The sequence below is a fragment of the Thamnophis sirtalis genome, unplaced genomic scaffold (assembly GCF_051295495.1).
Source record: "Thamnophis sirtalis isolate CommonGarterSnake01/CBP01778 unplaced genomic scaffold, rThaSir2_p1.2 scaffold_7, whole genome shotgun sequence".
In the NCBI taxonomy this organism is placed as follows: Eukaryota; Metazoa; Chordata; class Lepidosauria; order Squamata; family Natricidae; genus Thamnophis; species Thamnophis sirtalis.
This window is the reverse complement of record NW_028261387.1, coordinates 94,254,861-94,278,474: the sequence shown is the minus strand read 5'-3', so window position 1 is coordinate 94,278,474 and position 23,614 is coordinate 94,254,861. Positions and strand designations below refer to the sequence as shown.

Here is a 23,614-nt window from a genome sequence, read left to right as displayed (position 1 = left end):
TATTTAAACGTCCTTCATCCTAAAGTATACCAGGATTTAATACATAACCACATGCTGGCATTTCATTTACTTATTTATAAAATCCTCCATCAACATCAAATCCTCATACCCTGTTTTAGCTAAACATCCATAATATTTAATAGCAAACTTTTCTAACCCTCCATATATTTTGGGTCATTTTTCAGGCTGTTTTGGGGCTGTCTTTCAGGCCATTTTCAGGACCGAAAATGGCTCAAAAACCTGCCCCCCAAAACGGCTAGAATATGGCCCAAAACCAGCCTGGGTTTTGGGTGTTTTTTTTGGCCGTTTTGAGGTCTTTTTATGGTGCTCTGGCAGCCACAGAGTTGGCGACAGTGCTTGTGCCCACGGAGGGAGCTCTGCCTGCCACCTCTGGCAATCATGACACAGGTTTGCCATCACTGCAGTAGAACATCTGGCCACGACCATCATTCGTTCCGTAACTTTGGTCGCAAACCGAACTTGGTCGTGATCCACACCTAATTTTTGGAAATTTGGCGCTTAGAAGAAAAATGGCACAAAATTGGACAGAAAAAAAAAGTGCATATTTTGGTTGGAACCCGATTGGGTCGTGTTCGGAGCCACTCGTCTTTGTAATTCTTTTATTTTTATATAAACAATCCATTCTCCATGAACCCGTGTGTCGCCTGGGTATACATATTTTGTGCCAACGTTAAAATATACAGTCTTATTCATAATTTAATCTCGGATTAACTTCCAATATGTTAAGTATCTAAGAACAATCCCATTGTAATGTATTTAACTCTGTTGATTATATTGACCATGAATACATTTTCTATACTTTATATATCAGGGGCCTCCAAACTTGGCAACTTTAAGACTTGCGGATTTCAACTCCCAGAGTTCCTCAGCCAGCAAAGCTGCACTTTTCTGGCCCTTCAGAGCCAAGAAAGGCAAATCCAAATATTTCACATTTTGGCTGTGAAAGTTTCATTGTAATGTTGGAAGAAACGTCCTTCTGGGTTCAGCTCCAAGTGGGGAAAAAGACACTGGAAACATGGAGGCTGCTTGGAAAGATGGTTTTAATGGTGGACAGGACCACATGGCTTGAGCTCCTGAACAGAAAAGGGGGATTGCATGCTTCCAGATGTTGGGTGAAGAAGAAAAAGAGAGATGCTGAAAGTCCCTGGTTTTATGCCCTCTGTAGCCTTTGATCTTCATCTTGTATTTTGATTGGTTGTCAGGCTGCCATGGGGCCCATGCAGGGGCACCTCTGTAGGCTGTGCTTTGAGTCCCAAGTTTGGTTGTCTTGCTAGCTGATGCAATTTTCCCAGGTGCCATGCGGTGAGTTTCTGTAGAAGGCTAATTATACCTTTGTTATGTAGAGTAGAGTAGCTCAGGCTTTGATGGCTCATTGACAAAGGTGGGGGGAGGGCAGGGAGCTGCAGGGAGCTACTTTGTCTTTAAAAACATATTTTCCTCCCTTTTCACATCCAGGGAACTATAATAGTCTGCCTTCTTAATATTTCCCAGGATATTTCCGTTTTCTAGCAGAGGGGTGGGGAAAAAAGACCATAGAGATACGAAAAGAGAAGAGCGGCGTGTATCCAATTGAATCAATATTGAGGTTAACGAGCCCCCTTCTAACAGAGCAGAGCCACTTTCAGGTAAAAAGGATAGAGAGGAGAGACGAGTCCCGCTCATGGGCAGCCGGAAACCGACGGCTACCTCGTGCCTTCAACAAAGATGGCGCCCGGGGCATTTCCGGCCACTCCCCTTTCATCGCCCGTGTGGGAAATCGAAGCGATTTCCGTTAGAAGAAGGGGAGGAGGAAATGACGTCACCGCACTTTCCGGCTCTTCTCGGCGCGGAGGAGCTCGTGGCCTGAGGAGAAGCAATATGGCGGCCGAGGGAGATGGGGAGCCTGGCGGAGGCTTTAGAAGAGGCTTTGGCGGCGGCGACAGGCAGAGGGAGGCCCAGTAAGCGCGGGGACAGGGCAGGGAGGCCGGTTGGGCCGGGGTCTCCCCTGAGGGAGGGTCTCTGGGTCCTTCACGCGGGGAGGGACTTCATCCAGCAGAGTTCCTCCCTAGGCCTCAGGTTGACTCGGCCTCTTAATCCTACCTCCTCTCCTCTCCATCCATCTACATCCATCCATCCATCCCATTTATCATCTATCCTAATCCTATATCATATCATCCTATATCTTATCCTATTCCTCCGTCCATCCATTTATATCTATCTTTCCTATCTGATCTATCTATCCATTATCCATCCACTTATCTGTCTCCGTCATCTATCCCATCACTAACTTCCTATTTCATATCCTATCCTATCCTACATCCTATCCATCTGTCTATATCCGTCCATTTATATCTATCTATCCATCCATCTATATCCCATTTATCAACTATCTCATCCTATATCATATCCTTCTATTCATCCATCCATTTATATCTACCTTTCCTATCTGATCTATCTATCCATTATCCATCCACTTATCTGTCTCCGTCATCTATCCCATCACTAACTTCCTATTTCATATCCTATCCTATCCTACATCCTATCCATCTATCTATATCCATCCATTTGTATCTATCCATCCATCCTACCCTAATCCTAAATCCTATCCTAATTTCCTATTTCATATCCTATCCTACATCCTATCCATCTGTCTATATCCGTCCATTTATATCTATCTATCCATCCATCTATATCCCATTTATCATCTATCTCATCCTATATCATATCCTTCTCTTCATCCATCCATTTATATCTATCCTTCCCATCTGATCTATCTATCCTTCCCATCTGATCTATCTATCCATTATCCATCCATTTATCTGTCTCCGTCATCTATCCCATCACTAACTTCCTATTTCATATCCTATCCTATCCTACATCCTATCCATTTATCTATATCCATCCGTTTGTATCCATCCATCCTACCCTAATCCTATATCCTATCACTAACTTCCTATTTCATATCCTATCCTACATCCTATCCATCTGTCTATATCCGTCCATTTATATCTATCTATCCATCCATCTATATCCCATTTATCATCTATCTCATCCTATATCATATCCTTCTATTCATCCATCCTTTTATATCTAGCTTTCCCATCTGATCTATCTATCCATTATCCATCCATTTATCTGTCTCCGTCATCTATCTATCCTAATCCTAACTTCCTATTTCATATCCTATAATACATCCTATCCTATCCTATCCATCTGTCTATATCCATCCATTTATATCCATCCATCTCTTACCCATTTATCATCTATCCTAATCCTATATCCTATACTATCCTACATCCTATCCTATTCATCTATATCATCCATCCATTTATCTATATCTGTTTTACCCATTTATCATCCATTTATCTCTCTCTATCCTATTGTAATCCTATATCATATCCTATCTTCCCATATCCTATCTTATATTCTAACCTATCCTACATCCTATCCATCTATCTATATCCATCCATCCATTTATCTGTCTGCATCCCATCCATCCATATCTATCTATCATACCCATTTATCCTGTATCCTAATCCTATATCATATCCTTTCTATATCCTGTTGTGTCCTATTCATCTATCCCAAACCTATTAGAGCGATTCCAGCTAAGATGCCTGCGCAACATTCTGCACATAACTCTACGGGACCGGTGGAAAAACGAAACGGTATTGCAGCTGTGTAAAAACCAAACTACAATCGAACTTTACCTAAGAAGACAACGACTTAGGTGGTTTGGACACGTTTGCCGTATGGACAATAGCCGATTACCTTACCGATCGATTAACTCGCTGCGACCGGATGGGTGGAAAATCGCACGAAATGCCCCAAAGAAAACGTGGATATCCCAAGTGGCTCACGATCTCCAACCACTCCATTTTTCAATAACCGATGCCCAACAAGCTGCCCTAAATCGGGATCAATGGCGTGCTATAATCCGTGACGTCCTGCCCCTGGCCTTCACAATGCAACGGTCACTGCCTTATGGACGTTGACATTTACGAAGATTAAGTCCAAGTAAGTCCAAGTATCCCAATCCATCCATCCATTTATCTGTATCTCTCTCATCTATATCTATCTATCTATCTATCTATCTATCTATCTATCTATCTATCTATCTATCTATTATTCAATTAAGCCTAGTATTTTGTTAGTTGGAGAAAATCTACTTTTCTTCCTGTGTAAGCTCTCAAATGGCAGCTTTCTCCATGTGGTTCAGGTTGTGAAGTGGAGCACCATGGTCACACTCAGGAGAGGATACTCTGCCGCATTTAAAGAGTTTTGACAAATGCCATGCAAAATGTAATTGATAGGTAGGTAGGCAGGCAGGCAGAGAGACACGTAAATACAGACATAGATCTAGGATAAGACTAATATTATCCACAATTTTCCTGCCATAGAATTGTGGAATGGTATCTCCCCCCACCCCCATGAGATATTACCATATTTTTTGGAGTATGAGACGCACCAAGATTTTGAAGAGGCAAATTAAAAAAAAAAGTTTTTGCACTCTGCAGACCTTTCCCCCCTCTCCCAAAAACGGGCCTTTTTCTTCTTCCAGAAAAAGGGCATGAATAGCCTTTAGGAGGCTTGTAGAGTGCTCCTAGGGGGTGGGGGGTGGCCAAAAATGAGCAAAAAGTGGCCCGTTTTTTGCTAAAATGGGCCCATGCATAGCCTTTAGGAGGCATATAGAGTGCTGGGGTAGGGGTGGGGGGGCAAAATTGAGCAAAAAATGGGCCATTTTTTGCTCATTTCTGCCCTCCCCAGCCCCCAGGAGCACTCTGGAAGCTTCCTAAAGGCTCTGCATGCCATTTTGGTGAAGAGGGTGGGGTTCCGAGAGGCCAAAAATGCTGTATTCAGTGTATAAGATGCACCCAGATTTTCAGCCTCTTTTTTTGAGGGAAAAGGTGTGTCTTATACTCTGGAAAATATGGTAATTAGAATAGAATAGAAAAACAGCTGGAAGGTGTCGAGCTTTGGCAGTGTGACTAGTATTACATGATAAACCCAGGAGCAATAACACAGCACACAGAGCCTTAAGACAATTAATAGTGGTTTATATGCAACTGTATACAGACATATACATGCAGGAGATAAATTCCCTTACCATTCACTACAGACACAAGGAGAGAACTGAATATAAGATGAGAGGAAGAAAACACCCTCTTAATAGCCAATTATATGGACTTGTGTGGGCCTCTCATCAGAGTCTTAAAAAGGGTTACACCACAGCTGCAATGATTCAACCTTATTTCATCAGCCTTGCCTTCAGCTTACAAATTACAGTCTTTACATCAGCTGGCAGCTATTAAATCTTCAGGGCCTTGACAGAAGGGACCTTAAGAGGTCTTCTAGTCCAACTCCCTCCTCAGGCAGGAAACTACCATTGCAGACAAATGGTTGTCCATTCTCTCCTTAAAAACTTCCAGAGTTGGAGCATTTACAACTTCCTGAGGCAAGTCACTCCACTGATTAATTGTTCTGACCGCCAGGAAATACCTCCTTAATCCCAGATTGCTTCTCTCCTTGATTAGTTTCCACCCATTGCTTCTTGTTCTGCCCTCAGGTGCCTTGGAGAATAGCTTGGCTCCCTCTTCTTTGTGGCAATCCCTGAGATATTGGAAGACTGCTATCATGTCTCCCCTGGTCCTTCTTTTCATTAAACTAGACCTACCCAGTTCCTGCAACCGTTCTTCATATGTTTTAGCATCCAGTGCCCTAATCATCTTTGTTGCTCTTCTCTGCACTCTTTCTAGAGTTTATACAATACAATACAATACAATACAATACAATACAATACAATACAATAGCATAGCAGAGTTGGAAGGGACTTGGAGGTCTTCTAGTCCAACCCCCTGCCTAGGCAGGAAACCCTGTACCGTTTCAGACAAATGGCTATCCAACGTCTTCTTAAAGATTTTCAGTGTTGGGGCATTCACAACTTCTGCAGGCAAACTGTTCCACTGATTAATTGTCCTCACTGTCAGAAAATTTCTCCTCAGTTCTAAGTTGCTTCTCTCCTTGATTAGTTTCCACCCATTGGTTCTTGTTCTACCCTCAGGTGCCTTGGAGAATAGCTTGACTCCCTCTTCTTCGTGGCAGCCCCTGAGATATCGGAAGACTGCTATCATGTCTGCGATGACCCGGAACTGAGCACGGAAACAACACAGCCAGAACGAAGACTTAACTCTCCTTTTTTGTTCCAACTGCCCCCCCCCCCCAAAAGCCCCACCGTTCACTGCAAATCCGAGAGCAAATTTCTAATAGTTCCTGGCTGCTATTAGTTCAGAGGAGCAGCTCAGTTCTGAGAGCAGCCCCAGTTCAGTGTCATATTTCCCAAGGAGTCCTTGTCACCGAAAGAATTCACTGGTACCGCAGCATCACCCGGAGTATAACTGTGTCACTGCGACCTCACAGATGGCCAGGCAGCATGGCAGGCAAGCCCAGCAAAGTATCCAGACGTCGGTAACAGTCCACGAGGGTGGAAAAAGTAGTGTTTGTTCCTGGCAAACCGCGTCACTTGTTCCCCAGGTGAGCCTTGTGAAGAGGGGCAGTTGGGTGCCCTTCTCCGGAGTAGTCGGACTGCCCTGCGCTGATCCCGCCTCCTCTCCATTCTCTGGGGTGGGGAGGGAGGTAATTGCTCGTCTGCTCCACTATCTGCCTGCCCCCCCACCTGGTCTTCCTCCGTCACCTTTCCCTAGCCTGAGGGACCTGGGACTGCCTCGATCTGCTCCTCCAGTCGTTCCTCCATTGTCTCATCCTCGGACTCAGGCTCCAACTGGGCCATGACATGCCGTATTTTTCAGAGTATAAGATGCACTGGAGTATAAGACGCACCAAGGTATTGAAGAGGCAATTTTTTTTAAAAAAAATATTTTTGCACTCTGCAAACCTCCCAAAAACGACTTGTTTTTGTGATTTCCCCCCCCAAAAGGATGAATATCCTTTAGGAGGCTTGCAGAGTGCTCCAGGAGACGACGACACCCTCCCCCCAGCAAGCAAAAAATGGCCCATTTTTCACACCCTATTCTTTGTGGCAGCCCCTGAGGTATTGGAAGACTGCTGTCATGTCACCCATAGTCCTTCTTTTCATTAAACGATATACCCAGTTCCCAAGAGTACTCTATAGGCCTCCTAAAGGCTATGCATGAAACTTTTTTGGACAACAAAAGTGGTGTTATAATGGTACCGTTACTATGAGCCACGCTGGCGCAGTGGTTAGAGTGCAGTACTGCAGGCGCCTTCTGCTGACTGCTAGCGGCAGTTCGAATCTCGCCAGGTTCAAAGTTGACTCAGCCTTCTGTCCTTCCGAGGTCGGTAAAATGAGGACCCTAAGTGTTGGAGGCAAGAGGCTCTCTGTTAACGGCTTAGAGAAACAGCTGTAAAAGCACTGTAAAGCGGTATATATAAGTGCTGTTGCCCTTAACCCTTCACGTGATCTTGATACTATCCCTCTGTTGATGCAGCCTAGAACTGTGTTGGCCTTTTTTTTGGCAGCTGCAGTACACGGCTGGCTCATTTTTTTTTAAATTGAAAATTTTGGGAAAAAAAACTTTTACAAATATTTACTTCCCTCCTCCCCCAACCCCCCCCCCCCTCAACCTTCCCCCCACCCACTCCGACTTCCCAGAACCAATACAGGGTATAAATCTTTAACAAAAACATTCTAAAATAAACTTTAAAAAAAAGTTAGTATCATCTTTCATTTGAGCTTTAACTCCTCTTTGCTAGGCTAGCTCTAAACAGATTATATCATTCCTTGTTTCTTCAGTCATAAGCTATCTGGAATTTCTTAAGTCCAGTGGTGGGTTTCAAAATTTTTTGGAACCTACTCTGTGGGTGTGGCCTCCTTTGTGGGAGTGGCTTGCCGACCATGTGTTTTCTTTCTTTCTCTCTTTCCTTCCTTTTGTGTCTCTGTCCCTTTTTTCTTTCTTTCATCTCTCACTTTCTTTTTTGTTATTTATTTCTTTCTTTCTCTTTCTCTCTGTGTCTGTCTGTCTTGTGTGTGTGTGTGTGTGTGTGTGGGGCAGTGGTGGGTTTCAAAAAAATTTGGAACCTCTTCTGTAGGTGTCGCCTGTTTCTAGATTTGACGAACCGGTTCTACCGAATAGGTGCGAACTGGTAGGAACCCACCTCTGCTTAAGTCCCATATTTATTTTGAGTATAGTCAATCCATCTTCTCCACTCCAGTTTAGATCTCTCGTTTGAATGGTCCTTGAGATATGCTGATATTTTAGCCATCTCTGCTAGGTTTGTTACTTTTAATGTCCATTCTTGAATAGTAGGCTCATAATTTTTAAATGTTTCTCTTCTAGCGTTTCAACATGAGGCCGGAGCAAGTTCTTAAGTAGGCGCTTCTCCCCAGAGCTGCTCCGGGCAGAGCCTGAAGATGAGGAGAACACCATGATACAAACCAAGGCAGGGAAGGTAAGGCAAATATAACCGGGGTTTTTCCTGCATCCCTCAAGTGCGCTGCTCCCTCAACTATGCCAGCTCCTTTGGCCAGGGAAAGTGTCTGCAGTTGTGTCAAATTCATTGCCTACCTTTTCGTGGTGGGCATTGGTCCAAACAGCTGCCAAAGTAAGATCTGTAGTCCATGGGCCTCGGAAATCCTTGTGGGTTCTGGGGATAGTTGTTCTGCAGACACCTGTATCTGCCCAGCTGTTCCTTATGCAGACAAGGAGAAAAGTCCTGATAAAGGAGAATATTTGTAGCTAGGTGTTGAAATGAATAAATAGAATAGAAATAGAAATAGTAAAGAGAGAATAGAATAGCAGAGTTGGAAGGGACCTTGGAGGTCTTCTAGTCCAACCCCCTGCCTAGGCAGGAAGCCCTATATCCTTTCAGACAAATGGCTATCCAACATCTTCTTAAAGACTTCCAGTATTGGGGCATTCACAACTTCTGGAGGCAACTTCTGTTCCACTGGTTAATTGTTCTAACTGTCATGAAATTTATCCTCAGTTATCCTCAGTTATATTTATCCTTTACTTTCGTGGAAATAGGGGTATCAGAGTCCATCAAACGGTCCAAGTCATACACGGATAAGACAGTCAGTCATCAACGTCTTTCAGTTAAGGGATAATCCAGATAACATAGTCCATAATCATACAAACAGTCCGGTACACAAAGTTTGCTAGCAGTTTCAAAACTTACAATAGCTCACGGCACTTTCTAACAGCCAGCTTCCAAAACACTCAGATCAGATCAGCCCAGCATCTAGCAAAACAGAGCTAACAGTCATTCTGGCTCCCTCTTATGGCTGATTGAGGAAAACAGCAACCAATTACATTTTACAGTATGATTTAAAGAAACAGGTACAGCTTTGTTACATGATTTATATGTTGCCAACCCAACCGTTAGAATTATATTCCCAACACACGGGCCTTGAGTTTTGCCACCCCATGGAGTAGAAAGTCTTGGTCTGATTTAAACTGACTTGAGAGAAAAAGGTGTGGGATTTCTCAAACCAAACCAGGCCTCTTGGTAGCCTCTGGCCATGCGAGTTTTTAAGACCAGTGGTTAGAAACACAAAGGGAAGCCTATAATGTGAACAGTGCAGACCTGATGAAGATTCACCAGCAATCCTGGCTTACGAAACTCTGAATTGACAAAAGAAGGGATGAGCATCAGTTAAGCAAAGAATGTTTTCTTACCTTTTCCTAATGTCTTTTTTTCCCCCTCTAAAGGAAGCTGAATTTCCTCCTCCTGTAGAAGATTTCAGATTAAGGTGGTGGATGTCCTGCCCATCAAATGGCTGGATGGCTCCCCTTTCATCTTTGCAGAGGTGAGTAGCAAGGAAACAAGGGAAGCTTTGCTTTGGAACCATCTCCTGCATGATTACAGGAAGTCCTCGACTTACAACGGTTTAGTGACCTTTTGAAGTCACAACAGCCCTGATAAAAGTGACTTATGACAGGTTTTCACGCTTGCGACCGTTGCATCCCCCCCCTCCCCGTGAACACGTGATCGAAATCCAGAGACTTGGCAACTGACTATGACGGCCACAATTGGCGCGCACAGAATTTTTGTTCTTAAGCGAGAAATTTGTTAAGTGAATTTTTGCCTCATTTTATGACTTTTCTTAACCATTTATTGTGAATCACTGCCGTTGTTAAATTAGTGACATGGTGGTTAAGTCAATCTTGCCTCTCCATTGAATTTGCCGGTCTGAAGATTGCAAAAGTGGATCACATGATCCCAGGATGCTGCCAACTGTCATAAATATGAGTCAGTTGGCAAGCATCTGGATGCACAGGGACAGTATAAGTGGTACCTTGCTCAACAGTAGTAACTGTGAAAGGGATGTTGGAGTCCTAGTGGACAATCACTTAAATAGGAGCCAGCCGTGTGCAGCAGCTGCCAAAAAAGCCAACACAGTTCTAGGCTGCATCAACAGAGGGATAGAATCAAGATCACGTGAAGTGTTAATACCACTTTATAAGGCCTTGGTAAGACCACACTTGGAATATTTGCATCCAGTTTTGGTCGCCACGATGTAGAAAAGATGTGGAGATTCTAGAAAAAGTGAGGAAAAGAGGAAAAAGAGAAGAGCAACAAAGATGATTAGGAGACTGGAGGCTAAAACAGATGAACGGTTGCAGGAACTGGGTGTGTCTAGTTTAATGAAAAGAAGGACCAGGGGAGACATGATAGCAGTCTTCCAATATCTCAGGGGCTGCCCCTAAGAGGGAGTCAAACTATTCACCAAGGCACCTGAGTGTAGAACAAGAAGCAATGGGTGGAAACTAATCAAGGAGAGAAGCAACTTAGAACTGAGGAGAAATTTCCTGACAGTTAAGACAATGAATCCGGTGGAACAGAAGTTGCCTCCAGAAGTTGTGAAAGGCCCAACACTGGAAGTCTTTAAGAAGATGCTGGATAGCCATTTGTGTGGAACGGTATAGGGTTTCCTGCCTAGGCAGGGGGTTGGACTAGAAGACCTCCAAGGTTCCTTCCAACTCTGCTATTGTGTTGTATTTGGTCCACGTGACCAAGGGATTGCTGCAACAGTCATAAGTGAAAAACGATTATTTTTTCCTGTGCCGTTGTAACTTGGAACGGTCAGTAACCAAACGTTTGTAAGTCGAGGACGCCTGTCTACATGCATAAATATTAATGACTCCATTTATGGTATATTTCCTGCTATGGATCCTGCTCTCTTTAAGGGCCAGCTTCTAGGTTAAAATGGTCACAGGAGCTGCTTCCTTTTCTCTTGGAACCGGGGCCTCCTGGTGCAGCCATGTCAAATTCGGTCCCTGCCTGCCCCGTGGTGGGAACCGGCCCTGCGGCTGCCACATCACAACTGTAGTTCATGGGCCCCTGGCTCACATAGTTGGGCCCGGGGATAAAAAATACGCTACAGACATGTCTAGCATCTGGATGGCTACGGTTGGCAGGGTGTAGGTACAGGATGGAATAGTATAGGACGGGTCGGCCACCTGCGGCTCCGGAGCCGCAGGTGGCTCTTTCCTCCCTCTGCTGCGGCTCCCTGTCACCGGTCGGCTCCACAATTGATAGGGGTTTTGGTTAGGACAGGGAGAGGAAAAAGGACGCCACACTAGGAAGAGACTCTATTGGGGGGGGGGGGGACACTGGATTTCCGGTTGGCAAAAAGGATGCCGTGCTAGGAAGAGACTCTGTGGTGGGGAACTGGACTTCCGGTTGGCAGAGGAAAAAGGATGCCGCGCTAGGAAGAGACTATGGTGCAGGAACCCACTTCTGGTCAGCAGAGGAAAAAGGATGCCGCACTAGGAAGAAACTCTATGGTGGGGGAACTGGACTTCCGCTTGGCAGAGGAAAAAGGATGCCGCGCTAGGAAGAGACTCTATGGTGGGGAACTGGACTTCCGGTTGGCAGAGGAAAAAAGACGCCACACTAGGAGGAGAGTCTATGATACAGGAACCGGACTTCCGGTCGATCCGAATTGAATGGAGGCTTCCAGTTAGGACCTTTGTGGCCTAACGGGAAGTGTTTTAAGGTTGCCGACCCCTGGTACAGGATTTCCTGCTTGAGCAGGGGGTTGGACTAGAAGACCTCCAAGGTCCCTTCCAACTAAGTCCTTCTGTTCATCTGCCTCCTGCTCCCAAGCCCCAAAGCTGGTCCAGGAGGGTACCATGATTAAAAGCCACTGAGAAGTTCACGACAGCCAGAAAACTCTGATGGTAGTTTCTGTAATTCCCATCTTTTAAAAACTTTATGCCTTAAACTAGACCAAGATTAATAGCACAGGTCCTCGACTTAACAACCACAATTCTGCCCCAAAATTTACGCTGCTAAGCAAGGCATTTGTTAAGTGAGTTTTGCCCCATTTTAACAACTTTTCTTTGCCACGGTTATTAAGCGAATCACTGCAGTTAAGTCAGTCACACGGTGGTTAAGTGAACCCTGCTTCCCCATTGACTGCCTGTCAAAAGGTCGCCAAAGGGGGGTCACGGGGACTCCTGGAATTGTCATAAACACGAGTCAGTTGCCAATTTTCTGAATTTTGATCACACGACCATGGGGATTGCTGCATTTGGTTGTAAGTGTGAAAAAACAGTCGTAAGTCACTTTTTTCAGTGATGTTGTAACTGAGCTTTGTAAGTCGACTGGATTCATGTATTTTTGGAATCCCCGATGTGACAGAAGGATGGGAAGTTGATTTTTTTCTTTCTCTGTTTTATTCATTTTATTCATTTGTAAACTATACGGATGGTTACAAAAAGAAGCATTGTACATTTAAAAAAAATAACATTCTTATTGTTTTCCTGGCAGATCTCCTCCTATTCCCGGAATGTGGTCGGGAATAGTTGTGAAATGGGAATTTCAGCCTTCGGAAGACGGGGAGAAATGTCTCCCAATACAGCATCGACGGGCCTTTATTTTGAAAAGACCCATGAAGAAAAGAACCAGCCCTATTTTGTTCAGGAAAAGGCCCAAATAGAGACCCATCATGTATTGTTGCGGTGAGCCTGTTGGGGAAAGACAACAGATCATTTTGATTTATTTGTAATAAAGCTGAAAGTCTCTCTCTTAATAGCTTCCTGTCCTGTTTGAAAAAAAAATGTACAGTATTTTTCAGAGTATAAGATGCACTCCCTCCCTAAAAGAGGGTAAAAATGTGGGTGCATCTTATACACTGAATATAGCCCTGCCCACCTGCTGGCCCCCACCCTTTGTCTCTCAGCAATTTGCCTCCTTGCAGCAAATAGCGAACTTTCAGTTTCAGCACAGCCTGATTAGCACAAGCAGCTGATCGTTGGTTGGATCAGCCTCCTGACCATCCCCCATTTCAGACTGCAGGGATTGCGCCTTCCGCGTGCCACATTTTTGCCCCCTGCATCCCATTTTTGGCTTCTGCGCGCCCCGTTTTCTGCCCATTCTGATCCCCGCTGCCGAGAAGGGGCAGAATTGGAGTGTGCAGAAGCTGAAAACAAGATAGCAATAGCAGTTAGACTTATATACCGCTTCATAGGGCTTTCAGCCCCCTCTAAGCGGTTTACAGAGTCAGCATATCGTCCCCAACAACAATCCGGGTCCTCATTTCACCCACCTCGGAAGGATGGAAGCCTGAGTCAACCCTGAGCCGGTGAGATTTGAACCGCTGAACTGCAGATAGCAGTCAGCTGAAGTAGCCTGCAGTACTGCACTCTACCCACTGCGCCACCTCGGCTCTAAGATGTGGAGGCAAAAAATGGGGCACGTGGTGGGCAGCAATAGGCTATGGCAATCTCTGCAGCCTGAAACAGCTGATCGTTGGGAGGCCCAACAATCAGCTGCTTGTACTAATCAGGCTGTGCTGAAATTGAAACTGGCTGTTTGCTGCAAGGAGGCAAGTTGCTGGGAGGCAAGAGGCAGATTTTTTTTTCTTTTCCTCCCCAAAAGCTAGGTGCGTCTTATTCTTCGGAGTGTAAAACACGGTATTTTGAAAAACATTTGCTTGCTCTAATCTTTCACCGTTTCCGTGTAGCTTGCAATATTTCATTTGTTTTTTCCCTATTGTTCCCCAATGCCTTGATCTTAGATGAATTGAAAGAGCCACACTCTTAGTTTCATTACACAAGTTATCGTCATACTGGCTTCACGCTGGAGTAACGGGAAAACGACACAACGTCGTTTGCACACACGTGGCAAAAATTTCGATCTCCACACCTTTTTGCCCACCAGTTCTGCATTTCTATAATGTGTTTACCTCCCACAGCTTCTTGGTCAGAATTCTTCCAAATAATATCCAATATTATTTATTTACTGGATTGTTATCCCGCCTGTTATTACTTTATGAGCTTAATGCAGAACCTGACTCTCACGCTGCCTCCTCTGATTCGGTTGCTGGAGGGACCGGCCTCCGACAGGCCACAACACACAATTTAGATTCAACCTGGACTGAGGTGGGGAAGGAGAAAACAAGAAAAACTCAAGAAATGAAGAGCCAAGGTGGCGCAGTGGTTAAATGCAGCACTGCAGGCTACTGCTAGATCAGCAGGTCAGCGGTTCAAATCTCACCGGCTCAGGGTTGACTCAGCCTTCCATCCTTCCGAGGTGGGTAAAATGAGGACCCAGATTGTTGGGGGCAATATGCTGACTCTCTGTAAACCGCTTAGAGAGGGCTGAAAGCCCTATGAAGCGGTATATAAGTCTACTGCTATTGCTATAAAGAAATGCCCCCCCCCCCACTTACCTTCTGTCGTAACAACCAATCTTGTGGTAGCCTTAATTACTGTCGAGTTGTGTTTCACCAGACAAGTGAAGAGCGAGGAGTTCCAATTTTGGGTGGCCGTGATCTTCAGGGAACTCTGGTGGGAATATGTCCGGTTTGAATTATAAATCGTCCCGCTGCTTTTTCCTTTCCCTTTGGGATCCTTGCAAAACAGTTCCACTTTGGCCCCGTTCGGATAGTAATATTCCGCTTTGCAAATGACCGTCACCGAGGCGTTTAGCTGGACGGGAGAAGGCGGCTGGGTCTCGAGATGCACCGTGGGAGGAACTGAATGAAGGAAGGTTAAGTGCTTGGTCAAAAGAGGTTGGGATTCATGGCTCCTTGCACGCAGATGGGGCTGGGAGACTAACTGGGTTTGATTGCGGTTTGGGGGGAAAACGGCTCTCGGATGAAAAACCCAGAACCTGGTTTGCAGGAAGCTTAAAGTCAAAACTGAACACCATGAACAAAGAAGATGGAACCTGTTCCGACCCAGCTCCCCAAACACGACAAAAGTTTCTCCCCCTCCCTCCCTCTCTCCCTCCCTCACCACAGGCTAACAAGACTGTCCATCCGGAAGATGAATAATTGTCTGCCACACCTATTCGTCTCCGCCCCCTGCCTTTTATCCCTAGAGCTAGAGTGGGGCTTCGCTAACAGTAGTGGTTCTTCTGTCCCAAGGACTGGCCCGTAGATTTCCTCTGCTCTCCTCTCCTCTGCCTTCTGCGAAATTTGCACGTCGTGCACTGGACCCATCTGTTCCTCCTCTTTCCTCAATATCAGGACTCCAAGTAACACCCCCAATGAAAGAAGACTTGAGTTTCCTCAAAAGTTATTAGATGTCATTTGGCACATCTGGGAAAACCCGAATTTGAAATATTGCTAATTCCAAGCCTGGTGTTCTGACCCAGCTCCCCAAACAACGGAAACTCTCTGAAATTAACTCCAAGGTTCCATTAATTAGGAGCGCCCGAGAGAAAAAGGTTTCTCTCCCAACTAACAAGTCCGTCAGGCTGGAAGATGAATAGTTGTTTGCCCATGTCAGGATTCCAAGTAACGCCCCCAATGAAAGAAGACTCCGAGGGTTGAGTTTCCTCAAAGTTATTAGAGATGACACATTGGCACATCTGGGGAAACCCGAATTTGAAAGCTTCCAGTTTTTTTCCCAGGGAAGTGAAGCTTCAAGTCCCTGCCCAGCACCCTCATAGGGTGTCCATCACAGGGCCCAATCAGACACCGTCTGCAGGGCAAGATGACCTTGACTTCTGAGAAGTCAAGTATTTTGACACTATATCACCCCCACTCTATATAATCCCCCCTCCCGTTTCCCCACAGTAGAAAATGGGGCAGGGCTGAAGGCCCAATGGAAAAGATGGCTTCCAGGTCTGACGGCCACATCTATTCATCTCCGCCCTCTGCCTCTTATCCCCAGAGCTAGGGTGGGGCTTTGCTAGCAGTGGTGGCTCTTCCTTCCCAAGGACCAGCCCCTAGATTTCTACTGCTCTCCTCTCCTCTGCCTTCTGTGCATCCGCACAACAGGCGCTGGACCCAGCTGTTCCTCCTCTTCCTCATCTGATTCGGCTGCTGGAGGGGCCGGTAGCCAAAGACCACAACAGGATCCGAACCAATGGCAATTCACTGTCCTCAATGTTTACGTTGAGTGTGGTTTGGACCCTGTTAATGTCATGAATGAGAGTCAGTTGCCAAGCGTTTGAATGTTGGATCATGTGACCACGGGGATGTTCCCAGTGCTCGTAAGCGTGGAAACCGGTTGTAAGTCACTTTTCTCAGTGCCCTTGTAACTTCAAACAGTCACTGAATGAACTGTTGTAAATCCAGGACTGCCTGCGGGAAGTCTATAAAGCTAAGGATGAAGACAGATGGAGGACAGTTTGAAAAAAACTACCCTCTTGTCCTCGACTTACAACCGTTCTAAGTGGTAATGTCTATGGAGATTTCCCATCCTCCAGGTCATGGTTGTCCTGAAGATGCATTTATCCCCCAAGAGGCAACTGGACTTTCTGGTTTTTTTCTCTGAAGATGTTTCACTTCTCACCCAAGAAGCTTCTTCAGCTTTGACTGGGCGGTGGGGAATGGAAGGTGTCAGCTTCTGCTTTGCTGCTGCTTCAGCTGCTATGAAACGGGAAGGGGGGGGGCGTGTATGTGGGAGGGTTTTAATTGATGTGCTGGAGGACTGCTGGAGGAATGTTCTAGGATGTACCAGTCGTTGGGATTGCGCATGCCTACGTGTTTCCCGCCTGCATCAACGGCCTTCACATTCCATCTTGGCCTGTCTTTTTGAAGTTATCTCACACCTGACATTTGAAGGACTTATGATTGGACTGGAGCTTTGATCCTAAGGGGGGGGAACGGGCTTTGCTATATATCAATTGCTTTCGCGCCATATTATTCGGATTTTGCTTCACTGCTGCTCGCTTACCATTTGTAATTAGTAAAAGTACTTTGGATTTCCAACCCATGGAGTCTCTTGGTTTTCTTTCCTAATTATGGAATGGAGTGGGGCGTGACAAGAAGCAAAATCCGAAAATATCCCTTTCCAGGAGATTTTACGTCTACCGAGAAGGGAAATAATGTCTTCTCCGACCAGAGAGGAGGAAGGCGCCGTTGGAGGGACGGATTCCAGTGAACTGGGACCTCCCGACCTTTCTTTACACCAGCCCAGCCCCTCTGACCGACCTTTGCACGAAGATTTATTTCAACTGCAAATTTCCAGTCAGCCTGAACCTTCCCCCCTACCCCGTTGGTCAACTTCGGTGGGGCAAAGAGAAATAGAGACAAGCTGGAATGCTGGACTCACCCAAAGACCACCTCAACAAACTTCGCTGGAGCCAGGGGCCGTGAGAAAACCTCAGGCGGGTGAGTTCCATGAATATTGGAGCCAAAGAGGCGATGAAGCAGAATGGGGAAATTATCAGCACCAGGGCCCCGTGAGAAGACCCCAGCGGAGTGAGTTACCTGATTATTGGAGTCAAACATTTTTGGAGGACAGGAGGGGGGAGGAGGAAAGAGACTGGAGAAATTGGCAACGTTACCCACGCCAGGATTCTCCCCCACCCCCCCCTCGGCCTGTATCACCCCCTGCGGCTAGAGGTTTCGCTGATCAAAGAGCACCTCCACCCCAGGCTCCCCCCCGAAGACATCGTATGGCTAAAATCCCTCCTTTGCCTGTGCGGTTTAATGGGGCTTCTGCTAGCCTCGCCTCCTTTCTTATGCAGGTTTTTAACTACATGGAGATTTATGGCCGGGACTTTGAATCTGACATTTTAAGGGTCAGAATGGTCCTTTTGTCTTTGGATGGTGAGGCGGCAGCGTGGTCGACTGCTTTGCATATGTCTGGTTCTCCCCTCTTGGGGAATTTTAACCGTTTTATGGCAGCTTTCCGTCGACGTTTTGATGACCCGTTGACTGAGAAGCGAAACAAATTGAAGTTTTTAACTTTTGACCAAGACGACAGGCCTGTCGCCGAATACATCCAGGAATTTCAATGTCTGTCTCAGTACATGAGAGGCTGGGGGGAGGATGCGATGCTGGACAGATTTGCTGAAGGCTTAAACCCTGAAATTTATCAACAATGTGTTAATCGTAACCTGCCGAGACGCTTAATCACTTGGTTTGAGCATGCTGCTGACGCTGAGCTTGACTTAATTCGTCTGCGTTATGCCACTGAAGAAAAAAGGAAGCGGAAAGAAAGGGCTGCCAAGGCCCTCCCCCCTCCTGCTACTCAAGCGCTTTCCAAACGCCGAGGCGACGCGAGAGAGCCCCCTTCTGGCTCCTCCAGACCTTTAACATGTTTTCGCTGTGGCAAGCTTGGCCATACCGCCCCCCTCTGTCGGGCGAAATCACCCCTCTCCGCCCAACCCCCTCCCAGACGTGAGGAGAAGCCTGTAAGAGGCCCTGAAAAGAAAAAGAGGGAAACAGCTTTCGCTGGAGAAACCAACCCCCCTCCTCTTGCCCAACCATTGAAGGATGACGCGGATGCTAACTACTATTCTTCTGATGACTCAGATGACGACGCTTCACCTCGCTGGGTGAGTTCAAACAAGGGGCCCCTTCTACTCCCTATTGAATTAAAAGTTCCTCCTGAGGGAACACCTGCCACCCTCCTAGCATTACTGGATTCCGGCTGTTCCCGGTCCATGATCAATCCAGCCATGGTTGAGAAATTAGGCCTCAAATTGCGCACTTTGAAAACCCCTATTGTTTTTTGCCAGATAGACGGATCGATTGCAGGGGGGGGGCCCGCCCATTTTTTTACTGAGCCTTTGGAAATGACAATGGGTACCCACACTGAATTAATCTCTTTTGTGGTCGCACCTGGCATGGACAGACCACTTATTTTAGGCATCCCATGGCTCCGGAAATGGAACCCTCACATAAATTGGCGGACAGGCCGCTTGCGTATTCGCTCCAAAGTGCCTCCAGTGGGGGAGGGCTCTCCAACCCAGCCTGACGTCACTAACGTTCCTGAGGTGGCCGCTAGGGGGCAGGAGAGGATTGCAGGAGAGGAGAAAGTTCCGAAAGAATATTTGGATCTTAAGGAAGTCTTCAGCGAGCAATCTTCGGACATTCTACCCCCCCACAGGCCTACTGATTGCTCCATTGACATTTTGCCCGGGGTCAAACTCCCAAAACCCCGCATTTACTCCATGTCACCCAGGGAAATGGAGGAGATGCGTTCTTTCATTGACAAAAATTTGAAACGTGGTTTCATTGAACCGGCCCGACCCAAGGTGGCGGCCCCTGTGCTATTTCGTGAGAAGAAAGATGGGTCTCTTCGTTTATGTTGTGACTTTAGAAATCTTAACGCCATCTGTTCTCAAAACCTTTACCCACTACCATTGATGAAGGACTTATTGGCACAATTGGGGAAGGGACGCATCTTCACAAAATTGGACCTGCGAGAAGCTTACTATAGAGTACGCATCAAGGAAGGGGACGAATGGAAGACCGCGTTCAACTGCCCTCTTGGTTGTTTCCAGTTCCGGGTTATGCCTTTTGGCCTACAGGGGGCTCCTGCTGTATTCATGCAATTTATTAATGAGATCCTACACGACCACCTCTATAAGGGCGTTATCGTATATCTGGACGATATCCTCATTTATACCCGCACTTACGACCACCACGTCAATCTGGTGCGCACTGTTTTGAAAAAACTACGGGCTGCCAACCTGTATGCCAAGTTGTCTAAGTGTGAGTTTCACCAAGCTACTATTGACTATCTGGGCTATCGTATCTCCCCTGATGGCGTTGAAATGGACCCTGAAAAAGTGAAGGCGGTCACTGAATGGGACGCTCCCAAAACTCGTAAACAGTTGCAAAAATTTTTGGGTTTCGCTAATTTCTACCGTCAATTTATTCCCTCTTTTGCCGACATTGCTCTACCCATTACTAATTTGCTCAAAACTAAAGGCGACCCGAAACCAAAACCCAGTAAGCCTTTGGACTGGACCATGGAATGCCAGGCAGCCTTCGAAAAGCTTAAACGCCTTTTTGCAGCTGAACCAGTTCTTAAACATCCTGATCTCGACCAGCCGTTCGTTGTCCAGGCGGATGCCAGTGATGTCGCCGTTGGGGCTGTTCTGCTACAAGCCAATGACCAAGGTAACTTGCAACCTTGCGCGTACACCTCACGTAATACTGGCAAAGCATTTGGGCCGCCACAGGTGATCCCAACACGACTGACATCGAGCTGGCCACCCCCCACGAGGTCAAACACAATCCTTATGTGGCCCTCAATGGAATCGAGTTTGACACCCCTGAGTTAAAGCTTCATGGATCCTGGGTGTAAGCAGGGGTGGGATTCAGCCGGTTCGGGTGAACCAGATGTTAATTTTACATCTGGTTTGCCCAAACCGGTAATTGCAAGGACTGGCTGGCCTCAACCATCCATCCCTCCCCTCCCAGGAGTCTCCATCATGCCAGGTAAGTGCAGGGCCCACACGGAGGCTCTAGGAGGGTGAAAAAAAGGCCTACTGGAAGTTCGGAAGTCCAGAAATGGGCCCATTTCCAACTTCTGGAGGGCCTCCAGGGCCTGGGGGAGGCCGTTTTCACCCTCCCGGAGGCTCGGGAAAAACCTCCAGAGTCTGGGGAGAGCAAAAAACAGGCCTACCAAAAGAATCGGGCTTGTTTCCAGCCTCCAGGGGTCCTCTGGAGCCTAGGGGAGGTTGTTTTTCCCTCCTGGAAGCTCACGGGAGCCTGTGTAGGGTGACAAACGTGTCTACTGGAAGTGCCGGAAGTCCAAAAACGAGACTGTTTTCAGCCTCCGGAGGGTCTCCGGAGGCCGGGGGAGCTCATTTTTGCCTTCCGGGAGGCTCAAGGAAAACCTCTGGAGCCTGGGGAGGGTGAACTTCCCCCCCCCCGCTGTGATGCAGGAGGCCAAGTAGGCCACACCCACCATGGCCACGCCCACCCAGCCACCGGGCAGAGAACCAGTTGCTCACATTTTTCAATCCCACCCGTGGGTGTAAGTCAAGCTTATACCGCTTGCAACTGTGTTAAAAATGCCAAGCTAGTTCCCTGCTCAACCCTCTCCTTCCAATCCGACAGATTTCCCGGAAAAGATTTGCTCCGCAACGCCTCACAGCGGCACGAGAGCGGCTCTCCCCTCCCTCTCCAAACGGCACCTACTTGTCACGAGGACTGCAACTTGTGTCTTTATACTAAATTCTTCCCCTTGGGGCACTTTATTGGTCAGTATGCAGAAGTAGGTCCCATTATCCTCAGGGCTCACGATGGTGATGCCGATGCTGAAGTCGGTTCTCGATTCTGGAACGAGCCTCTCCCCGCGAGAAAAGTGGTCATCCTCCTTGTAAATTAACTTCCGGCGATTGTTGCTCCAAGTTTTGTACCATCTTGCGCTTGTGGGCAAGTCCGTTTGAGCCAGGGTACAGTTGAGCGTGAGGGTCGTGCCTATTGTGACCTGCACAAAGGTAGAGTCAGGTATCCGGGGTTCGGTGGTTATGCCGGGAAGACCAGCCTCTGAAATGGAAAATAGCCTCTGTTTATTCTGGAGATCCCAAATAGCCATAATTCGAGCGAGGGAATGAATGGCAGGTGTCAGGTTTCCGAAAGATGCCCTAATGATTTGAATCTCACTTCTGGGGTTCCTGCCTCCATTTAACACTAAACTTTCTCTTCTGCACACCTCGCACACCTTATGCCACGTGGCTTGCAATGTTGGGCTTGGACAACCTAGAACTAGGCCAACGAAGGTCTGATCGAAGCGTAGAACACAAAATTGTCTGCCACAATGTCCTGAACCTGTTCAACGACTTCTTCAACTTCAACCGCAATACTACGCGGGCAAACAATCGATGCAAACTCAAAAGATAAATTGCTCCAAACTTCCGCAACAGAGGGGTCAACGCCAGGAATGCTCTACCCGACTCTGTTGTTACATGCCCAAACCTCCAGAATTTTAACCTTAAACGGTCTACCGTGGACCTCACCCCATTCCTAAGAGGTCCGTAAAGGGCGCGTGCATAAGCTCACCAGCGTGCCTACCGTCCCTCTCTTATTGTCCCCACTTATTCGTACCCGTTTCCTTTGTTCATGTCCATACTTATACCTGCTATCTTATACATGTCTGACTAACTAACTAGCTAGCTAACTGTTCTGACCCGCCCCTCCCCTCCGTACGGTGAGTCGTGCCGACACAAGATGACGGTTAGCCAATTTATTCACAGTAATTAACTCACAGACAAGACTTTGGCAGCAACCCAGACTCCCACAGATAAGAAATACACACAAGAGCTTCTCCAGCTTTAGTAAAACGGTTGTGTCGTGCAAACAGCCTCCTCCCAAAGTCTCTTCTGATATACGCTCTTGGGAGGAGCCTAATCACAACCACCTGGGCCTGACTCTCTTTGGTATATGAAGAACAGATGATGGGGGGAAAAACCACTTTCATGGTTCCATTATAACGGAGGTTAGTAAACTGGAGTCTCAGTGTTTCGATGTTCTCAGTTCCTCAATCTAGCTGACCTCAAAAGACTGACTCTGATGCAACATAGCTAACCACTCCCTGCCCACATCATTGCAACAGAGATGGCCCGGCCATCAGAGGGAAGCAATTCATCTAACTTTGCAGGAGTTCGCTCTAACCCACCATCCGTTTCAAGTTCTTCCCCCTCACGAGCTAGCAGAAAACGTGGCATAAAATTTAGAATAGAATAGAATTCTCTGTTGGCCAAGTGTGATTTTGACACACAAGGAATTTGCCTAAGCTCTCAATGCACATAAAAGAAAAATAAAATAGAATACATCCATCACGAATCATAAGATGCAACCCTTAGTGATAGTCTTCGGATACTAAATAAACAATCAACATAAAGCATACTAGCAGACTTAAAACCAGAATTTTTCTATTGGGAAACATACCAGAAACGTACAATAAAGACTTGAAATATTTGATTGTAAATGTTTTGACAGCTGCTAGAATTGTGTTTGCAAAAAATTGGAAAAATGAGAAAATACCAACACACAGGAGGAAACTATTCGGAAGATAATGGAATGTGCCGAAATGAGTAGACTTACATTTGAAATTAGAGAACAGGAGGATGAGCAATTTTATAATGTATGGGATTTGTTTTACCAATGGTTGGATAAAAAAAACCTGGAAATGAAATTGTTTATTAATGTACTACAAGAAAGTTATAGTCAGTTATAGGGGGGAGGGGGGGAGGGAGGGATGTATATTAGGCTTGACGAGGGGTGTTAGATTTTAATGTAATATGATTGCACATGTATACTGTCTTCTCTTATTTTTTCTTTAAAACTAAGATATGTTAAGTATATTGATAGGGAAGCATAAATACCATCAACATAGAATGGAGTTTGCTCAGAAGCGGAAATACACCAATGAGAGGAAGAGTGGGAAATAGAAGGGAGAAGAAAGATAGGAAGAGAGGGATAGGA

The 23,614-nt window shown here is 46.3% G+C and overlaps 1 protein-coding gene, 1 long non-coding RNA gene and 2 other non-coding genes across 5 annotated transcripts in view; 3 read left to right on the top strand and 1 right to left on the bottom strand.

Annotated features, from left to right (window-relative positions):
- Nucleotides 1–833: 833 nt before the first annotated feature.
- On the top strand, nt 834–13,018 carry LOC148044783 (uncharacterized). 2 transcript variants are annotated; one of them, XR_015697374.1, is made up of 6 exons: nt 834–1,323; nt 3,598–4,017; nt 6,062–6,531; nt 8,316–8,427; nt 9,690–9,787; nt 12,757–13,018. It is a non-coding gene; the product is annotated as an uncharacterized LOC148044783 (long non-coding RNA). The 2 variants fall into 2 exon arrangements; XR_015697373.1 differs by lacking the exon at nt 834–1,323 and adding an exon at nt 1,822–1,958.
- Nucleotides 8,517–8,649, top strand: LOC148044785 (small nucleolar RNA SNORA5). Its single transcript, XR_015697438.1, has one exon. It is a non-coding gene; the product is annotated as a small nucleolar RNA SNORA5 (small nucleolar RNA).
- On the top strand, nt 11,236–11,371 carry LOC148044784 (small nucleolar RNA SNORA5). Its single transcript, XR_015697439.1, has one exon. It is a non-coding gene; the product is annotated as a small nucleolar RNA SNORA5 (small nucleolar RNA).
- The window catches only part of LOC106554147 (immunoglobulin kappa light chain), a 12,682-nt gene continuing 1,875 nt past the window's right edge, over nt 12,808–23,614 (bottom strand). The window contains exons 2-4 of the mRNA XM_087720638.1: nt 21,326–21,676; nt 14,660–14,965; nt 12,808–12,953 (exon numbers count right to left, since the gene is read on the bottom strand). Coding sequence (XP_087576764.1) covers nt 12,808–12,953; nt 14,660–14,965; nt 21,326–21,676 — 803 coding nt within the window. The remainder of the gene's footprint in view (nt 12,954–14,659; nt 14,966–21,325; nt 21,677–23,614) is intronic.